This window comes from Branchiostoma floridae, chromosome 18, assembly GCF_000003815.2.
Source record: "Branchiostoma floridae strain S238N-H82 chromosome 18, Bfl_VNyyK, whole genome shotgun sequence".
Taxonomy (NCBI): domain Eukaryota; kingdom Metazoa; phylum Chordata; class Leptocardii; order Amphioxiformes; family Branchiostomatidae; genus Branchiostoma; species Branchiostoma floridae.
The window spans coordinates 8,997,472-9,021,319 of NC_049996.1; the positions used below are offsets into that span (position 1 = coordinate 8,997,472).

A 23,848-nucleotide genomic window follows, 5' to 3' on the forward strand; every position below is an offset into this window, starting at 1 on the left:
TTGACTGGGGCCACCTGGTGGTCCATTCATCGTGACAAACATGAGCCGCTGGGGTCGCCCTCTTTCACACACTTCTGTAGCCACTCGACTTCCGCGCTAATCAGGGTTAAGTGCCGGAAAAATAGCGCCTGAGCAGAGAGGTTAGGCAGGCTGGTTACATAGCAGGGGAGGATTGTCCCAAACGTGGGGTCGTTGTAGTCTCTACCAGACTCCGGCCTGGCCGAATAGTAATAGGGGACTTTTGCCAAGTTAGGAATGAAAGCCTACTAGAAGTTAATTGGCCTAGGGGTACACTGACTGGCCGGTGAATAGACTACAAAAGACTGACTGCAATCCAACGCCGTAAGATTTAACGGGTATGCAATACAAAAACGTGCACAAAACTGGACGGTAGGGATCTACGTTGTGAAAATTAAATGAATTCGAATGAAAGAAGAGAAAAGAAGAAAGCGTGATCAATTTAGCTTAGGGTCAGTAAGCACCACCTTTTCCTATCAGAATCATGCCAACTCATCTCCACCATTTTCTTGACTCCTCGGTTTTTCAGAGCGTTAACAGGTTTGGAATGATCTGGAACATCCTTGCCGCATCAAACAACCAGAAACAAGTAACCACATTGAAGTCGCCCCACATGCGGCGCTGTTGTTGTTGAACAGAGCTCTTGACTAGCCAGAAATCCGTTTGACTTTCTGGTTGTTGGTTCGGATTTTCCTCAACGCCTGTAATCTGGTACATTCCTAGCAACGTTTGTGTCAAATTTATTACGTGTGCCCAGTTTTTCAGTCATCGAAGCGTGTGGCCGTAAGTACATGCGTCACTGAAACGTCATCAAAATCGGGGTGGAGACTCTGTTGCTGATCTCACGGATGTATACAGTCATCACTGAAGGACCTGCGCGCAAAGTTAGCATTACCTACCGTGTAATGCAAAGTACTGGCGAGGAGAAGCTGTGTTATCACTTGCCATATCAAGGCGCAGTCGCAAACGTCGTACAGTCTATGATTTTTCGCCCTAGGACTTTCAGTCAGGTTATGCCAGAGCAGAGGCCCAACACGGATCTACAACAACTTTTTCCTTCATAAGATAGCTGAACTTTGTACGACACATGGACGACTTTCCAAAGATCGTCCTCATTTACAGTTGGAAAGCTGTCGTATAACGGATGTGGAGAGTTCTCGGAACGTTTTCTGCTTCAGACATTCTTACTTTTGTTGTGCCCAACTTGTCAAGAGAACGACGCATCATGAAGGTGTTCACCTTTTACCTCGTCGTAATGCTGGCAATGAGATTCACATGTTCAGGTGAGCAAAAATTTCGTTTATCCGTCTTTCTCACTCCTTCCTTCCTTTCTTTCTTCAATGTTTCAGTGCCCGTTCCACATCATCACGTTTTAACTTGATACTTAAGTATGCACAGTTTATAGGGAGAATATTGACTTGTAAATGTGCAATATGGATGTCCTCATAGCCAAGGACATTGTATGTTCCTTGCTGTAGGCCAACTAGTGGCATCCTCAGCTATAAGAGGTCCTGGGTAAGAAATCTCGGTTGGGGCTGCACCCGTCTTTCGGAAAGGACGTAGAATAGGGCTTAGGGGTGTTCGATCAAGGAGGTGCCTTAAGCTGAAGGGGAAGGGCTAGCAACCCCTCCCGATAGAAATATATCCTGCTATAGAATTGAAACAGCAAGGAAACTTCCTGCCCTATGTGCCACTAGACACTACATGGGTCTAAACGAACTAACGGTCACGGTGTTTCCTATAATGGCATATATGTAGTGGTTCACATTTGTATCATAAAAGAAAGGTCCCACTTTCAAAAAGTATCCATTTTAGGAGCATAGTGGGTTCAGTGGCTTGAATTCTATAACACGTCCTTCTTCATAAGGAGACACAACCCTTCTTTACAACTCAAACGTTAAATAGCTGTTAAAGAAATACGTGTCATCCGAAACCTTAGAATAAAAAGTTCGGTTACATTTTGGCCAAAGAAATTTGGAAAAAAAAAAAAACTAAAAAGAATATTGCAATGATGTATGTATGGTTCGGTTGCCCTATTCTGGAAGCACGTGTACATGGCACTTTTGCAGCCCGCAACAATGCCATTATTTGATGACAACGGACTTGATTGATTTGCAGTTCTCTAGGACTTGGAAATACATGTACTGAAGTTTTACAAAATGATATTTTGCTGTTAAGTGTGCCTAAGCTTTGGTTTCAATCATCTTTCTTTAGGCTTCAAGTAAAACAAGTACGACAAGAAAAATGTTGAAAAGGCAAAACGAGTAGTTGTGTATCCAATACGAAGGTGATTCGATCGAAAATATGCTGTTAAACCTTTATACAGTAGCAAGTTGTGATAAACGTAACCATAACAATAACTGCAAATAAATACGGAAAATATAAAGAGAGTAGCACTTTAAACATCGATCATATACAATTTGACATTCTGTGACATCTCCAATTTCTCAACATGATTTAGAAAATGAAATTCTATATCTAAAGGTGTACTTATCAGTGTCTAATGATGTTCTAGTCATATTGTGCTGTGTTTGAAGTGTTAATGTTTCTCTCAGCACGTCCATCCCCTGCTGTTGGCGGGTGATACTATAGTCAAGGGTAACGGGAAATCCGGGTTGTGTTTGGTGTCACGAGGTTCTTGACAGGGAGGCCGCCGGGCCCACTCCAGGCTTTGTGTGCTGTTTGCCAGCTTGTTAAGGGGTTAATCTGCCTCGAGTGCCGCTGGTTCGACCCGTGCACGCTCGGCACTGGAGGACGTCAAAATGTTGCCAACGATTTGAAATTGAATTATCGATATTCTTCTGAAGTGGTGTTTTAAACCTCCTTCCGGAATCGCGGATACAATACCTTATGTAGCAATTAAACCGCTCTCCAACTAAAAACTTCGATTCGCTGGAATTTTCCACTGAAATTCCCCCGTAGCCAATCGCTCTGGATCCGTGACTGTATGCACGTGTGACGTCAGAAATGGGTCAAATGTTGTTGCAAGCCATACCAGAAGGTTGGTGCCACTCACAAAGTTGATGTGTTTGGTATCCAGAAATTTAACAATTAAAAAATCTTATTAAGACTACAAGGTTATCTTTTCCCGATTTATGATTAAGGTGCAGTGACGTCAGCACCGGGTCAATGGTTTTTGGTAGTCAATATCGCCTCCCGTCCCGGCTGAGACAGTTGGTGTGCCGTGATGCAGACGGCCTCGGTTGCTCCACTCACAAAGTAGTTGTGTTCTGTATCCAGAATTTTAACAACCAAAAAAATCTTGACAACAACACGGTTATCAACTGCCCGAAAGTTCAAATTTCCAGAAATTTCTGGGCCCCGACACACCCGTGAATCTTGAGATGTCCGGTCCGTGTACACGGATTTCCCCGTCCGGTGTGTCCGATCCTGTATTTTCCCGTATGTTGCTGGACATGCCAAGCTTCATCGGTGTCCAGAAATCTCCGTAAGTTTGAATTTTTGTGCAGTGATCTTTTCTCCATTTCTGATTAAGGTGCAGTCCCGGATGTTACACTGGTGAACGAGTTCCCGTGGGTCCCTCCCCAGTCCCAGTTCCAGTTCACCTACCTGAAGTGCGTGACGTCACTTCCGCTGGAGTCCTTCCCGTTCGGCATCGCGGAGAACACGGGACGTGGCCTCACATTCACCATGTGGCGATTCGCGGGCACCATTCGCCAGCCAGCGGCGTGGCCTGGAAAAGAGGTTTGGAACCCAGCTTTATATAGTGATTTTGATCTTGATGTGACGGAGTCACTGTAATAGCTTTAGACATCCCGGAGGCTGACAGGAGACTCGGGGTTAGCAGTGTGAAGCTGTACTCTGTGTAGAATTAGAGTTTTGATGCATGTAGGTTAAAAAAAACGGTTTTGGAACAACATCTTCGGTCTATCTTCTAAAACTTGATCAATACATCATAAACAAGAAAGCTTTTAAAAAAAGCTGGCCGGGGCGCATTTGGAAGGACTACCTCAAAATTTCATGTTGTGTTCCAGTAAAATGTGCATCATTATTAAACTAGAAGTTTATATCTAAAATCTATGGGAAGTTGGCTGGAAACCTTTGTTCGCTTTATATGATGCTCTTTGCTGTGCTGCTTTTTGCTCACAGGTCTCATTTGCTTTCTTTGCTTTGTATGATGTTCTTTGTTCTGCAAGACTCTCTGTCTTCTGTTGATAGGTTTGTTTTTCTTGTTTGTCCTTGCATATTGCGCTTTGGATTGCAAGACCTTGCACTTTTTTATCATTTAAATTTGATGCTGCATTTGGTGACATTACTAATTGATTCAAGAGGCCTTCATTCCTGTTCTCTGGCATAGCACTTGGATGTTTGCTTGTGGTGCATGGCACAATGTTTTTCCCAGTACTTTGGTTACAATGTGGTGCAAATGGAAATGCTGTGTTTGGTTGTTGTAGGTTCTCTTTCGTAGATACAAACTCTGGTTTAACCAAGGTGTATGTGTGTTGTTGTTGAACTTGAAAGCAGTTTTCTGACTCAATCATAGAAGAAACATTGCTAGTCAGATTGATAATGTGTATACCAGTAGGTTCAACTGATAAGAAAACATTTTCTGCTTGTACTGGGACAACCTCAAAATTGCATGTTGTGTTCCAGTTAAGTTGTTGCAAGAATGAAACTAGATTGCTGTTTGAACTGTGCATGCTTAAAGTAGAAGTGCCATGGCTATCTGGCAATGCTGTTATGGGACTTCTGGCATGTGAGTCATAAACAAAATACTTGTTATCAGCGTGCAACAATGCTACTGTTGAACCAGTTATTCCATGTGCTGTTATGAAAAGACAAGTGTTGGATTCAGCAAATGCTGCTTCTAGGGCTTTCTTTAAGGTGTAATAAGGATAGACTGCTTCTGTGGCAAATATGTCTCCAGTGTAAGACTCTTTTATTGATACACGTACAGTATTGTTGTAAAGTTGCAAATAGTCTGGAATATCATCAACGGAGAGGAACTCCACACCAGATCTTAGTGATGGTTTTATGTAGGTGTATAGTGCATCTCCTTGAAAAAGTACACCATCAAGGTCTGTACTTGTCCAGGTAATTGCTTGTCTGCAAGTACTGTGGTTAACAACTGCCATTAAAGCATTTGCAGTGCATTGTTTGCCTCTATTATCTCCACTGAAAATGATGTCACCTTGGTGGTATTTTCCCGATAAAATAGATTCACACATTGTTCACAATATATGTGTTCTTTGCTTGACTTTATTTGCACAATGCACAGTGCTCAGTGGCACGATTGAGTCTGGTGTGTGCAAAATGCACAGTGCTCAATGGCACGATTGGTCTGGTGTGTGCAAAATGCACAGTGCTCAATGGCACGATTGGTCTGGTGTGTGCAAAATGCACAGTGCTCAATGGCACGATAGGTCTGGTGTGTGCAAAATGCACAGTGCTCAATGGCACGATAGGTCTGGTGTGTGCAAAATGCACAGTGCTCAGTGGCACAATTGGTCTGGTGTGTGCAAAATGCAGTGCTCAGTGGCACGATTGAGTCTGGTATGTGCAAAATGCACAGTGATCAATGATCTGTTAATAGGTCTCAAGGTCTAATTTGGTTGGATCAAGGACTCTCTTTCAAACCTCTTTGGTTGGATGCAAAATGTAATGCGTAGATTTCAGCAGAAGAAGTATAAATGTGTACTGTGTAAAATCTTATTGAGTACAGACTTTTGCTAGCTGTAAGTTTCTGTATATTACTGTGTCACTTGTATATATAGCAGAGAACAGTCTAAGGCGTCACTGAAACAGAAAGAAAATATTGTCTTGATCACATAACATCTTACTAGTACCAACAAAAAGCAAAAATCTACAAAAGTTCAGGTGTGACATCTTGCCAACTGCTTTGCTGATTGTTTAACAGTTAGCTACAATCCGTTGTTTTCTACTATTCTTTGGAAATGTATGTTTTAATGTATTAGAATCCGATCCATCTTTTCAACTTGTACGATATTTTTACAATCAAAAATGCCCTGCATAATGCCTCGCATCGGCTCAAGCACAGTGCACCATTAAACTATCTAAATTCTCGTCAATCCCCACACACTGGTTTTACTAAAAAAACTATATACCGTTCCTGGAAATATGTTTCAATGTGTCCGAATTCATGATCACTATCTTTTCAAATTGTACGTTACTCTTACGATCGAAAATGTCCTGCAGGACCTCCTGCAGCTGCATATATAGACGCACGCCCCCCTCCCACCCGCACGTAAACTGTTCCAATCGTTGCACAATAAACTTGACTGTATACCCTCCACAAAATCTTTCGTCAAATGTCGTGCTCATTTTACTCACATGACACTACGCCTTAGAATGTAATGTTATATTTTAATACATCCGAATTCCAGAAAGATAACTTTACAAACTGTACCAATTTCTGTACGATAAAAATCTCACCTCCTCCGCACCGTCAACGCCCGTGAGGGTATTTACCGGAATAACCCGAAATGACCCGGAATAACCCGGAATAACCGTAATATTTCTTGTTCCCATGGCCATATATACATTATTTTATGCCAAAATATTGCATTCTGCGATCTTAACTTATCAAAGCACACTGTATTTCGGTAGCTTTCATCCTTTATTAAGGTTATTCCGGGTTATTCCGGGTTATTCCGGGTTATTCCGCTAAATACCCGGACCCGTCAACGCTATCGCAAAATGAACCGTGCGATTTAACGACAACTCCTCAAATGTTACATGACCAGTGTTTTACTGCAAATCAAGAAACATTTTCCTTTCCTAGACTTTGCTAATGAGCGCTGCAATGTTTTCTGTACGAGTAGAGGTCATGGATAAACAGTATTCTTACAACGTTTATTTGAAGGGCTAAGAAGGGCTGAGAATTGTCGTAAAAACGCACGGTACATTGCGTTTATTTGAAGGGCTGAGAAGGGCTGAGAATTGTCGTAAAAACGCACGGTACATTTTGCGACCATAGCAGACCCATCCAAGGACGAACCATTAAACCGGGGACAAAGCCGGGCGCCTTCGGCGCCCCGGCAAAAATGCAAGTGTTATAGAACCAGATTAGTTCACTGAAGAACTGTTCTTCCACAGGTTGTGACAGAGAAGATAGACGCTATGTACAGTATTTACAGTTTCATTGAAATTCCTCTAGCCCTTGTCGACAAGGACAATGAACAGTTGACCACGGCTTAACGTCCCATCATAAGGACTGCAACCCTTTCCGGTAGCGTGCATGTCGGGTGACCGCCGGAATCGAACTCATGGCCTCTAGTTCCAGAGGCAGGGCCGCTAACCACTGGACGACACAGGCTACCTGAAAGAATAGTGTAGTATTTGACGTATTTGAAGTACTGACTCATCTAAGTATTTTTCTCTGAAGGTGAACTTGCTGCCCAACGCCAACTTTGACCGAATAGGGGCGTTTTACTGCACGGTGCAGAGCGGTATTAAGACGTACCAGGTCACTACAATAAAGATGTCTACCACAGGTAATTATATTTTACCTTCAATTCAACTTCGGAAACTTGACATTGTTGTTATGGTATTCTGTATTCATCCATACGTTTTATGACAGGTGAAATGGGGGCCTAATTTGCATAATCAATTCGAAAGTGCCATAATCACTATATGTGGTAAATGATAGAAACTATTCCATACTTGTATCATGTGTGAGTTGGTGAAAGGGTAATATAACAATGCACAGGTTATGTAGAAGTGGAAATCATTTGCATAATTGCAACCTATGGAGGCATGAGTTCTCCAAACTCATGTTGCTAAAAGTAAAATCGCTGGCCTAGAATAAAATATGAAAAGAAAGTATAGAGAAAGTCAATAATTTTTTTTTACTTGCCTTTCTGTCCATCTCTAGCAAGTATCAAGCCCGTGGTATTTACCAAAACAGTAAACGCCGGAGACACGGTCACTTTAGAAATGCAGTCTGTAGTCAGCATGATGGCACCAGTAAGATGGCGACACAACAACGTCATCATCGCCATGGCAACGGGCCTCAGCCTGCCAATCAGCGGCATCAGCACGTTAGACGAGGGTATTTACGAGTGCTACTACGAGGGAACCCGAACTACAACGACGGCAGACCAGGGGGTCATGAGATTGATAGTCAGAAGTAAGTGCTGTACCTTCATACAGTCTACTGACACATTGGTAGATTATTCACGTAACATGCATTAACTTAAGATGTTAATTATAAAGGTAGTCCCATAGCCTCTTTGAAGGTCTCATTGATGTATTACTCCGAGTGGGTGCTAAAAGAGATCCGAGCCAAAAAATAAACGGCTGCATGAACGCATGTTTTTAGCGGTGAGAAATTCCCTTTCATCCAGCGGAACTGATCTCAACAGTTGGATTGGTGAAAGCTTGTTTGTAACTGAAGAAATTAGCAGGTAAAGTTTTGCAGCCGCGCTGGTATGATTACAACAATTGCATGAATAACTTAAAATCACCAGAAAGGCGCCAGTGCCACTGGTTTCCAACATACATTAGATTGACGCTTGTTGTCGTATACTTATACTATGACTTATTTCTATATTACTAATAAAGGCTGCCCTGCCGACCTGTGGGGTCCGAGCTGTCAGGACGAATGTCCCGGATGTTACAATGGCGGCGTATGTGACCCTGACTCCGGCGAGTGCGTCTGTCCTCCAGGATTCACAGGGGCAAACTGTGACGAGGGTAGGGCCAAATGTGACATTATCATTAAAAATTAATGCCTTTAACAACATATGAGTACATTCAGAATGTTCAGGTTCAACTTCCTACAGTTCATGTTACCATCACCGTCTTTTCACTACCAAGGACAGGTATCCAAGGAAAGAAACGTTGTTTCATCTGACAGCTTAGATAACCGGCTGTGAGAAAGTGTGCAAACCAACTCTCCCTTCGGACTTTGCTTGGAGAGTAATGATGGTTTATTCCAATACTAGACGTATTCCCTAGGTTATCATGGAAGCTCATCTGTGTAGGTAGTAATCATAGTACAATGCTAAACTTTCTTCCAACACAAAGGTGTACACGGATCAAATTTTCAACGGCCACTGTCGCCTTCATCAGGATCAATACTGAAGAAGGCGACAGTGGTCGTTGGAAATTTCGTCCGCGTATACCTTTGTGTTGGAAGAAAGCTTAGCATTGTACTTTTATTCTCAAGATGCTATCATGTTAAAAATTACAATGTTTTACAGCCTGTCCTATCGGCGCGTTCGGGCAGGAGTGTAACAGGGAGTGCGCTGAACCGAACTGCGCAGGCCGCCTGCTGTGTCTACCCGACCCTTACGGATGCTCCTGTATAGCCGGGTATCAAGGTCCTGACTGCGACCAAGGTAAACAATCACTTACAAGCAGAACCGTTAGCCCGAAAGACGCAACTTCGCTAGCTGCATGTATTATATGCCCAATGGGCTGTAGAAACGGAGATGGGCGCCGCCCTATAACCCAATATTGTGTTGGAAGGACGTAAACCTTTCAAGTATTCGGATATCTGCGTAACATTAACTTAGTGTGAATGCAGAAATGGTAGCGGTAGTTTTATATTCGCGGTTTTCGAGAGGCAGCTTTACCGCGAACTTAAAACGACCGCGAACATTTTCCATTACAGTATGTGACTACAGTGTATAGCTCTCGTGACCGCGGATTCAAAACCAACACCAACGCTACATTTTCCCATTATATCGCGAAATTAGATTTCCGCGAACCTAAATGCTTTTAGGGTACGTAAAGCATGTAAAGGGGGGTTCCCACGTGTGTATATATTCAAGTCCGTACGAGGTCCGTATGGCAGTCTTAGCCTCTACCGGGTTCCACAGTCCGCGAGAAAAATAATAGAAATGGAGAAATAAAGACACATTACATTCCAGAGGAGTTAGCTGTCCGAGGGGTATAGTTTGCAACCAGTTAACTCTGCTGGCATGTACTCTGGCTATATTTGTCAAATTTCTACTATTTCTCCGACGACATGTGAAGCTTGGTAGAGGCTAAGACTTCCATACGGACCTCATACGGAATACATACGCACGTTGAAACCAAACATATAACGTGTGCTGTGTTTCTGTTGCCACAGAGTGCGTGCTGGGTACGTTCGGTGCGGGGTGTACGCAGCAGTGTAACTGCCGCGATGACGTACCCTGTGACAGAACTTCCGGGTTCTGTGTCGTCGGCTGTCCGCCCGGCTGGGAGGGAAACTCCTGTCAACGAGGTAAGGCTTTTTAAACTTGGAAATACCGCTAATTACCATCCTTCTACGCAGGGACATCCAACAGCCAAACTGCCTGTCTGGATGCCCTGCTCTTTCAAATGTCACCCTTAGTTCCTGACCGAGGTTACCCCGAGACAGCTTTTGAAAACGGAAAGCCTATTCTCTGGGCGTCAACAGGAACTAAGAGTGGCGGTTGAAAGAGCAGGGCACGTCCAGACAGGCAGTTTGGCTGTTGGATGTCCCTGCGTAGGATGATGCAAATCACATGACAAAGATATTCAATTTGATACGTTGACGAAGGTTAGACAACCAGCCTACGGTACTAGCTCAACTGCCTTGTCCTACATTGTATGATAATGAAATTCTATTATAATTATCGCTTAATCAAATTATTGTTGTCTTTGATTGCCAATATGGTCAATACAAAACTGGGACTTTTGAAGGTCTTCAATTACCTATGTCACACGTGGGTATATATGAAAGTCCGTATGAGTGCATGCTTTTTATGGACATGCAGTCGCAGTCGCCCTCTTATTGTAATCGTATGGAAGTCTTAGCCTCTACGAGGTTCCACAGGTCATTGGAAAAATTGTAGAAGGGGTGTCGGAGGAGTATGGTTTGAGACCAGGTAACTTCTCTGGCTATATTATCTGTTCATATCATTATCATCTGGTTATATTTGTCCAATTTCTACCATTTTTCCAGCGACTTGTGTAGCCTCGCAGAGGCCAAGACTTTCATACAAACCTCACAAGGATTTGTATATATACGCACATGTGAACCCACCTTTTGAAGTTTTCTGTTCTGCCTTACAGCGTGCGATGACGGCAGGTACGGGGACAGGTGTGAGTCACAGTGCCATTGTGTCGAACCGTGTGACAAAGTGACGGGCACCTGCGGCTCAGCCTGCTTACCTGGATGGAGAGGGGTCACCTGTGGGGAGCGTGAGTCTCGTCTTTAATAAACTAGAACATTTCCTTTCTCCTTTATAAACCAATATATTTGTGCTAAATATCAAGTTTAGGGAGTAAGAACCAGTAACCTAAAAGACTCCCCCTGACGATGTATTACACAATCAATTCAGCATATGGCCATGGGCTACTATGTTGTACAAATAAATGATTAATTTATTGAGAAATTGTCAATGACTTAGCAACCCACTGCTTCTGTAACATCATTCTATGGATATAGAACAGGTATATGCATAAATTGGCAAACAGGTATAATAACTCGCATTAAGGGTATGATCCCCCGTCTCTTTCAAATTAATACTATGGCCCTATGTGTTGAATTGTATTATTTTTCCCTACTAGTATTTGATACAACGTGTTCTCTCTTTCTTCCAGCTTGTCCCCCTGGCAGATTTGGAGCGAACTGCATGTCGTTCTGCCGCTGCTTGGATGGGGAAGTTTGCGATGCCGTGAACGGGACATGTCCAAACGGATGTAGGGCTGGATGGAAAGGAGACGGGTGTCAAGACGGTAGGGAACTGTGTTGACATTTCTATACGCAGTTGTAAGCACAATATGCACCTCATAGACGTATCGATTTGTGATGGTTGATGGTACGCAGACACACGTACAGTACGGCCCAGTATACAAGCGTGCCCAAAACTGGCACAAAATGACTGAGATGCGTATAAGGTGTGTATTGTGCGTACGCCTACGTATGAAACAATGTCCACACTTTTACGTGTAGCTTTCATAATTGTTCTCTCTGACGCTTGGGAACTTTGCAATTGCAACTATGACTATGTGATGGCTGACTTTGGTTCCGGCAGGATTTTCACTGAAAACCTCCGGAATTTGCCGTCACAATAAAACAGAGAAGATGGTCTAAGTGACAGTTTTAACCGTTTTAATTTGTTGTTGTTGTTTACAATAGCCTGCGAGACAGGCGAGTGGGGCTCCGACTGCGAGGGCAGATGTTTCTGTCAGGATAACGTCAATCACTGTAACCTAGCAACAGGACCAACGCCCGACTGCCAGTGCGACGACTTTCACTTTGGGGAAGACTGTATGGAAGAAAGTAAGAAGAATTTGTATCCGCATGATCTGCTTCGGTTAGTTGTTAAAGCTCCCATCTACATAACGTAAAAGCGTCAAAGGTGCGCGACATTCATATGTACGAAGGATTACAAGGATTGGCAAACCCATATTTTCACATACGCATGGTTAAGTTGCCGCTGTGGTCCTTCGTACATGTAACCAAATGACTCGTTACGTTTAAGCCTTGCATATTCGTCGGTGGCAATAAAGCAATGGTTGCGTAAAAAGATTTTCTGTATTCACGCCGTAGAAATGTCTTTGGATATGACACAAATTAAGAAACAAAGTCAACATAGACGAAGCTACACAGTTATTGTCTGTCTATCCTTTTCCAACAGGAGTAGCACCTTTCATAACCGACATCACGAACGTGGCGGTGAACCCGGGAGAGGCGACGTTCCTGAGCTGCTCGGCGGCGGGAAGCCCGCTCCCTACTGGTGACGACATCGTCTTACGAGACCAAAACGGACAGGTAGCTACCACTTAACAGTAGACACCGGCTAATTGCACGACGGCCAATCAAATTAGGCTTAAGTCCCAGTAGGAAAAAGGGGCCCTGCCTGGCAGTTCACGGGCTTTTTTTTTACTTTCGGGCGTGACCCCTACGTCCTTGCATCTCCTGGGATATTTTCGGGCCCGGCCGGGCACCGGGTTGAATTTAAGTCAGATTCAAAACGAACACGGGGCCCGGTAACAAATAAGGAATCTGCATAGAATTCTAAAAACCCCAACCATTGCCCATTCACTCCATTATAAACGGAATGGCACAATTGCGCAAGCCAGTATGGCATAGATTTGACAATTGCATGAAACTACGTCACTTTACATCGCATACTGACATAAAAAGGTATCAAAAACATCGGAAATGAGCTGACAAGGGTCTGTGCAATGGCGCCAAATTTTTCAAAAGTGTTTTAACGATATACCAAATTAATCAAACACACATTTAATATTTCGTTTGTACGAGATGGATTAAGTGTTCATTTCTTATGGTACAGACTGGCAAATGACCTCTCTTTATCCAGGTGTATCCTCGCTTCGCCAGTTTTCCCCGAGGAAACTACACCACCAATTCTTTCCGGATTCCTTCAACGGATCAAGACACGGAATACTACTGTGCAGCAACCACAACATCCGGTTCGACCTTCCAGAGGGTGGAGTTTACCTTCTACGGTAGGTTTGTAGCATAAATAATAACAGTTAGTTGGCATAGTACACTTCCTGATGGTACACCTTGAAAAACATACGAGTTTTATTTCCAACCTATCTTCCTCGTAAACTAGAGCACAGACTCTTGTTTTTACTCTTGTTTAACTCCCAGAACTGCCCAGTTTCAGCGGTCCGCCTGTGATCCAACCAATCAACATTCACCCTACCCTCGTCATCGTCGACTGGACAGCGTGGAATGAGACCATAGACGTTGGCGAAGGACCAATCAGATCGTACCAACTTCATTTCAAAAAGTCTGAAGATGTTGATTGGCTGCCATACGGTGACGAGATTTTAGCGGACCAATCAAGAGCATCCTACAGCCGAATGGTGATGCGACTAGACTTCTCCACGGAGTACGATTTTAGCGTGCAGACGTTCCGTGAAGGAAATAATGGCGGTGGCCCTTTGGGTCCAGTCCTTACCATCGAGACCAAGTGCATGGGTAGGCATTCTAATCTCACTCAGTGGAATAAGAACAAGCATAAAATGTAATATTTGTAGCACAATTCTATCTAAATGTCTAAGATGTTAAGATTATTCTGCAATACTGATGATGAATTGCGGTAAAATGATTTTTCTCTATGCCCACTCCTGTAGCGCCGACAGAGCCTCCACAAGGCATACAGTTCAGCAATACTGAAGCACGACAAACTACTGTATCGTGGCAGGTAGGCAAAAGTGCTTCAAACATAACAGCAAAACTCAGCGTTAAATCATGTGTATCCTTGGGGCAAATCCTTATCTTTACAATATCTTATCACAAAGAATTTCTATGAAGCTAAGAAACGGAGAATGAGTTGTCGGTCATGGAGTATTCAAACATAACAGCAAAACTGCGTCCAGCACTTACTTATCTCTTACATATCTTTGCAATATCTCTGAACAATTATCTTTTAAGCTAGAAAACGTAGAAAAAGGTGCTAATCACTGAGGTCTATACGTATTCTGATTCCACTTTCAGCTGCCACCATCCAGCACCATCCGCTGTAAGGACGTTATAAGCTTCCAGCTCCTGTACAGAATGTCGGAAGAAAACGCGTTTACCACAACAGATGTGAACGGTACACAGAGAGAGAACGTTCTGATTGGTCTACAGCCCTACACAAGCTATGACGTCAAGATGTCCCTTGCCAACTCAGTTGGCACCAGCCCTTTTAGTGAAGTGTTGACGGTGAGGACGCAAGAAGATGGTAAGTTTCTGAAAGGACTTAAGTAGCAAATACAAGTTTAGACTTAGAACAAGCCGCTTGTGGTAGAAATGCCTGCCTTATCTAATTGTCAGTACAACCGCGTTAAACACAAGCGACACAGCAATATGAAAATATATGAAGTCGTATCAAGGTTCATCGTCAATCGATATAGTAAAAAGACGGAGCTGATACCGACTATCGGACAACCGGTTGCTGACGTCACACTTTTGTTCTGGTCACGTGACATAGGCTTTCAACTCGACACAGGTCAGAGGACTGGCCAACAGCTTTTGGGTAAACGCTTTACATTGTGTACGGAAATTACGTATAAAATCTTTACTAAATCATAAGGCTGAATGTTGCTGTTTTATTCCACAGTCCCCGGTCCAGTATCCAATCTCACCACAGAGCCAATCTCGTCAGACTCCGTACAGATCACGTGGTCTGCACCCGTGAACAAGAACGGGAGAATCCTCGCACACCTGATGACCTATCGCCTGCTGTCCGACAGCCAGTGTCCGGGTACTGAGGAGGTCACGGCAAACTCTAAGGTAAACTGACAGAAAAGCCTGGAACTTTTTGGCTAAAAGGATACATTACAGACATATACAGTGCCAAGACAGACTGTGTTCAGTTCAGTAGTCTCTACCAGACTTACTATGCTATCTACAGGAATTCGAAAATGATACCATTACCATGGACTGGCCCTCCTGGTCAATAATTCAACCATTTTTTAAAGTTCTTCTATTCAAAACCTCTAAGAAGGCCTGATGGAAGCTATCACTTCAGCACCAAGGACAGATAAAATCTAACTTTTTAACATCTGACAAGTTATTTGTGTTGGAGGAACTGCTGAGGAATGTAGAAATTCATGTTCTTGCTATTTTGGGTGAACAGTGCCTTAGAAACATCAAAGGCAAAACTATCAGTCTGTCTTATTGTTTGTTTGTTTGTTTGTTTGTATGTAACGTTACAACATCGATTTTTTTCCAGACATTGCCCTCCCGAACAACGCATGCGCTAAGTGGGCTGCAGCCATACTCAACATACGAGATCTCGCTGAGAGCACGAACCCTTGTAGGCCCGGGCCCTGAGGTGTTCGCGACTGTTACTACGCTAACAGCAAGTACGTAACGTTAGCATTTTTTCTATAGCATGAGTTCCGTCTGTTACATTATCCCTGATTAAGTTTAGGTCCACATTTCCACACCGGGGCCCGGCCCGGGGCTATTTGTGAAAACGAAATGTAGAAAACCATACACAAATAATGCCCACGACTATTCTCTTTACATTACGTGTAGTTCGGTGTCTTTTTATATAATATTTTTCGTTCCCGAAAGCTACCCGACCGGGCCCCGGTTTGGAAATGTGACCTAAGCATTAGCCATTGTGTATCTTGACATGATGACCTAAATATATACCCTGAATGTTATGAAACATGCATGTCCTTGAAACTAAATTCTCTTCGTCTTAGCTCCAAGCGGTCCTCCAATCAACGTTACGATCGAAGAGGTCCTCATCACCAGTATACTGGTTTCCTGGTTACCCCCAGCTTGTCCTCAGTCTAACGGCGTCATCATCCAATATGGCGTCTCGGTGGTACCGTTAGACGCTGGGAACGAGAACGAATTCCCGGATGTGATGACGAGAAACACGCGGATGAGCATCTCGGGCCTGAGGCCGAGTGCGTGGTGCGGTGTCAGGGTCAGGGCGTACACAGACATTGGCCCTGGCCCGTACAGCCCAAAAGTTAACGTCACCACTCTAACAATGAGTAAGCATTCTCTGTGTCTCATATTAAAAATTTACAATTCGCCGTCCATCCATGTACACTAACAGATATCAATGATATATAAAATTACACCTACTATCTCCTCGATGCGGGTAGACACCCAAGTAACAAGGCACGCCAATATCTATTTCTCAAGCAACTGGAAATGATTTGGGAAACAGTCAGGCTTCCTCAGTATTACTGATGAAGGGTAGCGTATGCTACATCAAACATCTGACTGTTTCTAAAATCAGATTTCTTGAATATTTGCTGTTAGCATATACCAATCATTTTGTACAAATCTTAACTTTTCAACCAAAACAATAAGTAACCCATCTCTTTTCTTTCAAGACTGTAGCAAGGGAACCTTCGGTGTTTTCTGTGAGTTGACCTGCCACTGCCTTGGCGGGGAGGCATGTGACCGTTTCAATGGCTCCTGCTTAGTAGGATGCGCCGCTGGATGGACCGGGACGGACTGCCAAGAAGGTATCGGTTTTTTATTAAATATTTACAGGTGGAAAACAGCTTTTTTTCCAGCCACACGTAAGCCATTTGTCGGAAAGGAGAGACTATTACATGTTACTTTTTACAATGAACCCAGTTAAATTTTGCTTTGAGAGTCTCTCACTCAACTAGGATCTCAGTTAAAATTCTTATCCCTGTCAGACAATTTCCGCGAATCGTAAGCCAGATCATAAATAGTTGATACGTTACGTACTTTTATAGTGTAAGTTTGTACTCACCGTAGTTTATACAATATTTCAAACATGTTTTCTGTCAAAGAAACGAATGAAAAATAAACTAAATCATTTTTAAAACTATTTCTGTTCACCGAAATCTTCAGAATGCAGTGTCGGATGGTATGGACCGGACTGTAGCGAGCAGTGTCACTGTTTGGACAACTCTGCCCACTGTAACAGGTTTACTGGACCCACCTCCGAGTGCGAGTGTAACGACCAGTACTTTGGCAACAGATGTCTTCAGCTGAGTGAGTTGAGGCCCCTGGATTTCTTCTTTATCTGTTTCTGCTCTATTGCAAATTGCAAAAATGTAACGGTTTAATGTTTTACTTAATATTGCAACATTTATTTTATTGATGTCGCATGATCACAGGAGGGTAATTTCGAAGTTATATTATTTTCTTTAGAGGTACCACCAAACATCACCGCCCTCACAAACTCGAAAGTCAACCCAGGCCAACCAACAACCGTCTTCTGCGCTGCGACCGGAAACCCGACTCCAACCGGAACGGAAATGACGTTACAACTGATGAATGGGACATTACTCCAGCCAACAGGTATTGTAAAGGCTTTGGACTTTATATTGATATTGCGATTTCTGGTTCATTGTCTATGTCGACGGAAAAGCCTATTGTGGAATTTGGAAAGCCCATAATGATGTGTCCTGAATACATCAAATACTTGATCTCTGTAATATGTACCAAAGCTCTTAATTCATAACCAAGGCGTTATATAAGAGCCAACATTTCAGTTCATTTCGTTTGTCACCTTCTTCATGGTAAAACTAGTACTACCGGCTTTATTCCGCATAGTACCTAAGATGTGTTGCTGCTAACGATGTGGTTTCAAAAGTATTGTCGTATGTACAAAGATGGATATTGTCAGACATAAATAAGGAAATTAAATTTTTCTAAACATGTCACCATGACATCTTAAGAGTGCTCATGGAATGGATAGGAACACCTAGCTGCACTGTGAAATAAAACCAGTAGTATTACCCCGAAGAAGGAGACAGACGGTCACTGAAATGCTAACGTTATCACTAATGGAGCTCCAAATAAAACAAACTGTGACCCTATCATTTTTTCGTGTCCTTTCCACAGCGTCCTTTACACAAGGAAGAGGTCGCTCGGCCCGATTCAGTGTGACTTCGATCCGACAAGAAGATATTTTGACATGCATCGTGAACACTATTGCTGGCTCTGACGAGAAAACAGTTGACCCCCTTGTTTATGGTACTTGTAAAAACCTTTTTACTCTTTTTGTTAGCGAGAGGCACATAACGATTCTACAATTCTACATGTAATGTATATGAACATTAGACAAGTTATGGGAATTTGTTTTGCGTTTTATTAGGTGCATCTTGTCTTTTCAATCATCTGTTGCGAATGGAATTTAAAACTCCTCAATTATATCCAAGTGCTTCAACGGCTGAAACAAGAATAGGGCGTTGAGAAATTTTGCCTTTTATCATTTTTTTCAGAACTACCACAGCTTGTGAAACCGCCAACCGTTCTTAAACGTGACATTGAAGCTACACGACTCACTGTTTCATTTGACGGATGGACACCCAACATCGACCTAGGAGAGGGCCCTGTTGTATCTTACATTGTGAAGTATAGAAAAGACAGAGACGGCAATTGGAACTCATTCCCTTCGATCGAAGAGGATGGTTCAATAGAGGTTCACTACCAAACCATCGCTGGACTAACGCCTTACACAACATATGATATTTCTGTGCAGACTTTCCGGATAGGGGAAGGGGGAGGGGGGCCTACAGGCCCTGGAATCACAGCCACAACAAAATGCCTTGGTATGTTGCTCTTTTATTGCTTATGTGAATATGCCGTAACTATGTATACATGTGATTCATGAATCTCAAAGTAGCGTTTTAAGTATGTGTTAACTATAAGGAACTTGTAACGTTCTACAGGGTGTTTGAGCTTTTTGCCAACTATTGAATTTCAGCACATCTGTTTTGTTTCAGAGCCTACAGAAGCTCCGGTGAATCTTCGCCTGGGCAGTGTGGGTGCACGGGACGCTGCCGTGCTGTGGGACGCACCTGACCTCGGGACCGTCCGCTGCAGAGAAATTACAGGTCTGAAATGTGCATTGTCATAAGGAGATAAAGACAAGTGCTAACTCAGCGTGCGCTGAAGACTTTCGCGCGTGTATTTTCTTATAATCGGGTGACTATATACTCCAGCAAACAAAGACAATTTTTCTAAGACAGTCCAGTTTGTTTTCTTTTTCATCAACAACACGCAGTTCCGTCAGCGAATCTCCAATGGGGCTCTGAAGCACATCATTATAAACACAGAGTGTAATACAGACCCCCCCCCCCGATATGGTTAGCTTCACTTCCTATGGCGATGCCCTTGGTGCTGAAACTTGGGTGTTCTAAACACTAACCTGTGGGGCTTTCAGGCGTAACTGCGGGGTGTTTGGCTCAGAACCCAAAGGTTCTGAGTTCAAATCCTGCCATGCTACCAATCTTGTGCTCTTTGGATAGACACTTAGGCAGGAAAAAAGGCGATAAGAGGATAGGGCTGGGCTCCGCCTTCCAATATCGGGCTCAGCCGTCCAATACCGTGCCCCAGGTGTACGCCTTAAAAGGGCTATGGGACTACCTTTACTTTTACATCTGGGGACAGGTTGAACGCAGGGAATGAGAGGTGTTCCAATAAGGTTTTGCTAGCTCAGACCCACTATGGCTTAGGTCCGAACTGGAAAAACGTAGGGTTTTGTTGAAGTCTCATTTTGTATGTTGTTACAGGCTTCCGGCTGTACTGGAAGTCTCCGGGAGACTTTGACTACACAGTGAAGTCTGTAGAGTCATCGGACAGAAATCATACTCTGTCCAACCTGGCGCCGTTCAGCACTTATAACGTCAAGATGGAGCTACTGAATGAGATAGGACCCAGCCCGGAAACACCCATCCTGAGCTTCAAAACCCCGGAGGATGGTAAAGCAACTTATTCTTTTTGGTGACGCCTTATGGGCAGATCCTTTTGTCTCAATGCGATAGCATAGAATGGATGAAAACTCTTTTAGATTAATTATAATCGAAGATTAGTAAATACTATAATTTTGTCATGATTGAAAGGACTCTACACATTCTTGGGTTGGGTCGCGTGGACAGTAGTAATTCGTCAAATTGAATCAGATAATTGACCAATGATTTACTAAATAGGGTCTAACTTTAGTGGATACAATTGTGTAAGATATTGTCCTCAACATTGTTGATGTTTTGTGCAGCTGTGTTGAAACTACTACTGGTTTCTTTACTTCAAAGTTTTATGTAGTGATAGCTTTTGTTCTACCAGACTGTGGCAACAGCCATACTCTATTACATTGTTACATTACATTTTACAACATCCTTGTTATGATTTTCAGTTCCACAGGAAGTGCGAAGCCTTACCACATCCATCCTCTCCCCGACCATAGTCGGCGTGTCGTGGGACCCGCCCGTCCGGACCAACGGGATTCTACAAGGTTACGACCTGTCGTACAACCTGACATCCAGGGGACAGTGCAGCCTGAGTAACAGTACCGAAACAGTCATACCTGTTTCAAGGCAGACAACTAACTACATCATACAGGGGCTGTTTCCGTACTCGACCTATCAGATAGCGGTCAGTGCAAGAACGAGCGCTGGTGTGGGAAACGCAAAGGTCTCCACAGCCACAACACAGGAAGCAGGTATGTACAAGTTTGCAAATCAGTCAATTTGTCGGTCAGTTTGCAAATCAGTTAATTTGTCAGGTAGTCTTTCAATGTTTGTCAACCAGATACATTTATACCGGGATGTCCCCATAGTTCAACTGGTATCAGCCTCACAGTTGAGCTCTTGGTTCCAACTAGTAACTGGGAGACCCTGGTTTTTAATGCTGGGAACGGCATCTCTGTTGGGGCTGCCCATCTTTTAGAAGGGACATAGAATGGAGGTCCTGTATTCAAGAAGGTGCTCTCAAGCACAGTTTAAAAGGAATGATAGTGCTTTTGCACCACAAAGTTCACAACAAACAATGGAACATCTATCCAGAGGTTTCTATGAAATGGCATGATGTTGTTTGTAAGGACTATGTTGATGTTCCCTTGTTTTTGTCCACCAACAGTCCCAAGTGGATCCCCCTTACACATACGTGCGACCCAGGTTGACATGGCAGAACTGACTTTTTCCTGGGATCCGACACCATGTGAGGTCAGGAACGGCATGGTCCTGCGATACGACTACATTTTTGACGAGGTTGAGGCGGCAACGAGGGAGTCTAGAACCACAGGAACAGTCACGTCCACTGGAGCAAGCTTTAGTGGTCTTCGCCCTGATAGGTAACCAATGACTTTTCTACATTACCAATAATTCTGTTAATATAGATGTGAAATATGTTATGTTTGGAACAAAGAAATAGCCTGAAGTTTTGATATTTTGATGAAGGTTAAACATCCAGGCAATGAGATATTTATACATAAGCAACTGGTCACTTGCAAAACTGTTTTTGACTGTTTGTAAAACTTGTCCAGTTGCTTGAGTAACGTCTGTATTGTGCATTTGTTTGAATGTTTGTTGTGATTTGCATTTGTGTCTACCAGAAATGACATGGTGAAATCTATATTTTTAATGCAGGTTGCACATGATCAAAGTTCGAGCCTCAACGTCAGTAGGAGCAGGACCTTACAGCATACAGATGGAAGTCGCCACCTTACCAGAATGTAAATGCACCTTTGTAATATATTTCTCTTGTCTACAGGTGTCCCATTAAGTGATCACATTACATGGATGTGAGGGGTTGATAAGAGGACACATTTGTATGTTATGCTGCCAAAGAAATTGCAATATTTGTTTTAGATGTTACAACATTGTTGTTGGTATTGTTGATACCAGATTTTAATCTTCAATTGAAAACTATGTCTGCAATGTTTTACAGCTTGTCCTGCTGGTTTCTATGGTAACTACTGTAACCAAAGCTGTTACTGTATGAACGGCGGAGCGTGTGAACGCATCACGGGGTACTGTTCATCAGGCTGTGCGAATGGCTACACTGGGGATGCCTGCAATCAGGGTACGTACATAAGGATGTCAGTCACTTTGGCCCTTCACCAGCTTGGCCCATGGCTAATCTGACCAACTCAGCCCAACACCATAACCCTTACATTAACTCTAACCCAAACCCTAACCCAAACCCTAACCCAAACCTAACCCTCAGCCCTAAACCTGGCTGAGTTGACAAGATTGCTAGGCTTATTGCTGACCAGGGCCAAGTTGACCAGGCCCAAGTTGATGGGCTGAGGTGGTAAAGGGCTAAAATTGTCCTGATCCCAGTACACTTCCAAACTCTGCTTTGAAGAGAAATAACTAAAACAGCAGAACTCATGGCACAAATTCAAAACTGTAAAAAAATAGCTATTACTCCTGGAATGAGAACAGGCTTTTGAAGGTACCTTTTAGACAAACTCACGTATAATATTTTCATTTATTGTAAGGGAATTTACTGATTTGACAGCTTGATATATGTTGACACCTTCACATTTGTTACTGCAGTTTGTCCTATGAACCAGTATGGCCCCAACTGTACGTTCTTCTGTAACTGTATGAACCCAGAGGACGGGTGTGACCGGATCAATGGACCCACACAGGACTGCCAGTGTACCGCGGAGTGGTTTGGGGCAAACTGCACACGGAAAAGTAGGTCCTTGTCTGTCAGAAACACCTCAAAGTTAACGTGGAAAAGCCTATAGTGCAGTAATGGGTGGGCTAGGTGGTAAAGGGAGCGCATCCCCTGACTAAAGTAGGAACAGCCCATCACCACAAGGGACCAGATAGTTCACAATCAAAGTTAACTATGGTACAATGGCCACATAGGTAGATTGTTCTATCTGCTTTGTCGTCTGTTTGGGAAAGAGAATGGTAGTGGATTAACCCACTGCGGTAGTGATTGTACAAAGCTGTGTGGCCCAGGGCTATTAACAGAGTGTCAAAGATGGGCCCTGCCTTTTAGCCATTTGAAGGTGGGAAGGGCTTTCAAATTTTACCAAGTTTAAACAGACTGCTAACCATTCAGATTCAAAATTCACAATCTATATCATGTAAAATTGTTGGTCTCCAGAAGTTAAAGCTTGCATCACTTATTTTCCAGAGAGCCTGTCTGATGTGACAATAGTGACATCACCACTGTACACGTCAACATCTTCAGGATTCCCTAACATCAAGTGTGTAACAACTATGGGGATGGGATCTTTTCCCTTCGGGGTTGCAGAGGACACAGGGACAGGAACGTCTTTTACAATATGGAGGATTGTAGGAAGGATTCTCCCTGAACCCTGGCCCGGGAGGATGGTCAGTTTCTTGCCGATGGCAGGGGAAGCTGCAGTTGGGGCGTTCTACTGTGAGGCACAGTCATTGAAGGGCATCGCAACCAGAGTGACGACAGTTAGGATCAAGGATCGAGGTAATAGTTATCTTTCTTTAGTGGTGCTAGAAGGGGGTTTCTAAATTCTCCTATTAGTAACATTTTCTTTGTGTAGTAGATTCCGAATGTGATCTTATTTCAGTCAAGTACACTCAATAAAATTGTTACTCAAGTAATTGGATAAATTCTAGAAATGGTTGGACATTTCTGTCAGTATCCATTGTCTTTCTTCATATCATTTTATTTGGCATTCTATGGTGCAAT

The 23,848-nt window shown here is 43.2% G+C and overlaps 1 protein-coding gene across 1 annotated transcript in view; it reads left to right on the plus strand.

Moving 5' to 3' along the window:
• The first annotated feature begins 648 nt into the window (after nt 1-648).
• LOC118405716 overlaps nt 649-23,848 on the plus strand; it is a 35,055-nt gene continuing 11,855 nt past the window's right edge. Inside the window, exons 1-31 of the mRNA XM_035805381.1 lie at nt 649-1,301; nt 3,515-3,723; nt 7,385-7,493; nt 7,874-8,128; nt 8,563-8,694; nt 9,204-9,341; nt 10,079-10,213; nt 11,029-11,157; nt 11,560-11,694; nt 12,098-12,241; nt 12,600-12,733; nt 13,287-13,434; nt 13,583-13,915; nt 14,071-14,141; nt 14,435-14,663; nt 15,042-15,214; nt 15,657-15,789; nt 16,138-16,437; nt 16,786-16,920; nt 17,279-17,422; nt 17,582-17,731; nt 18,278-18,409; nt 18,658-18,987; nt 19,162-19,272; nt 19,951-20,139; nt 20,571-20,876; nt 21,293-21,506; nt 21,802-21,887; nt 22,103-22,237; nt 22,717-22,860; nt 23,312-23,623. Of these exons, the coding sequence (XP_035661274.1) occupies nt 1,163-1,301; nt 3,515-3,723; nt 7,385-7,493; nt 7,874-8,128; nt 8,563-8,694; nt 9,204-9,341; nt 10,079-10,213; nt 11,029-11,157; nt 11,560-11,694; nt 12,098-12,241; nt 12,600-12,733; nt 13,287-13,434; nt 13,583-13,915; nt 14,071-14,141; nt 14,435-14,663; nt 15,042-15,214; nt 15,657-15,789; nt 16,138-16,437; nt 16,786-16,920; nt 17,279-17,422; nt 17,582-17,731; nt 18,278-18,409; nt 18,658-18,987; nt 19,162-19,272; nt 19,951-20,139; nt 20,571-20,876; nt 21,293-21,506; nt 21,802-21,887; nt 22,103-22,237; nt 22,717-22,860; nt 23,312-23,623 (5,434 nt within the window). The 5' untranslated portion in view covers nt 649-1,162. The remainder of the gene's footprint in view (nt 1,302-3,514; nt 3,724-7,384; nt 7,494-7,873; nt 8,129-8,562; nt 8,695-9,203; nt 9,342-10,078; nt 10,214-11,028; nt 11,158-11,559; nt 11,695-12,097; nt 12,242-12,599; nt 12,734-13,286; nt 13,435-13,582; nt 13,916-14,070; nt 14,142-14,434; nt 14,664-15,041; nt 15,215-15,656; nt 15,790-16,137; nt 16,438-16,785; nt 16,921-17,278; nt 17,423-17,581; nt 17,732-18,277; nt 18,410-18,657; nt 18,988-19,161; nt 19,273-19,950; nt 20,140-20,570; nt 20,877-21,292; nt 21,507-21,801; nt 21,888-22,102; nt 22,238-22,716; nt 22,861-23,311; nt 23,624-23,848) is intronic.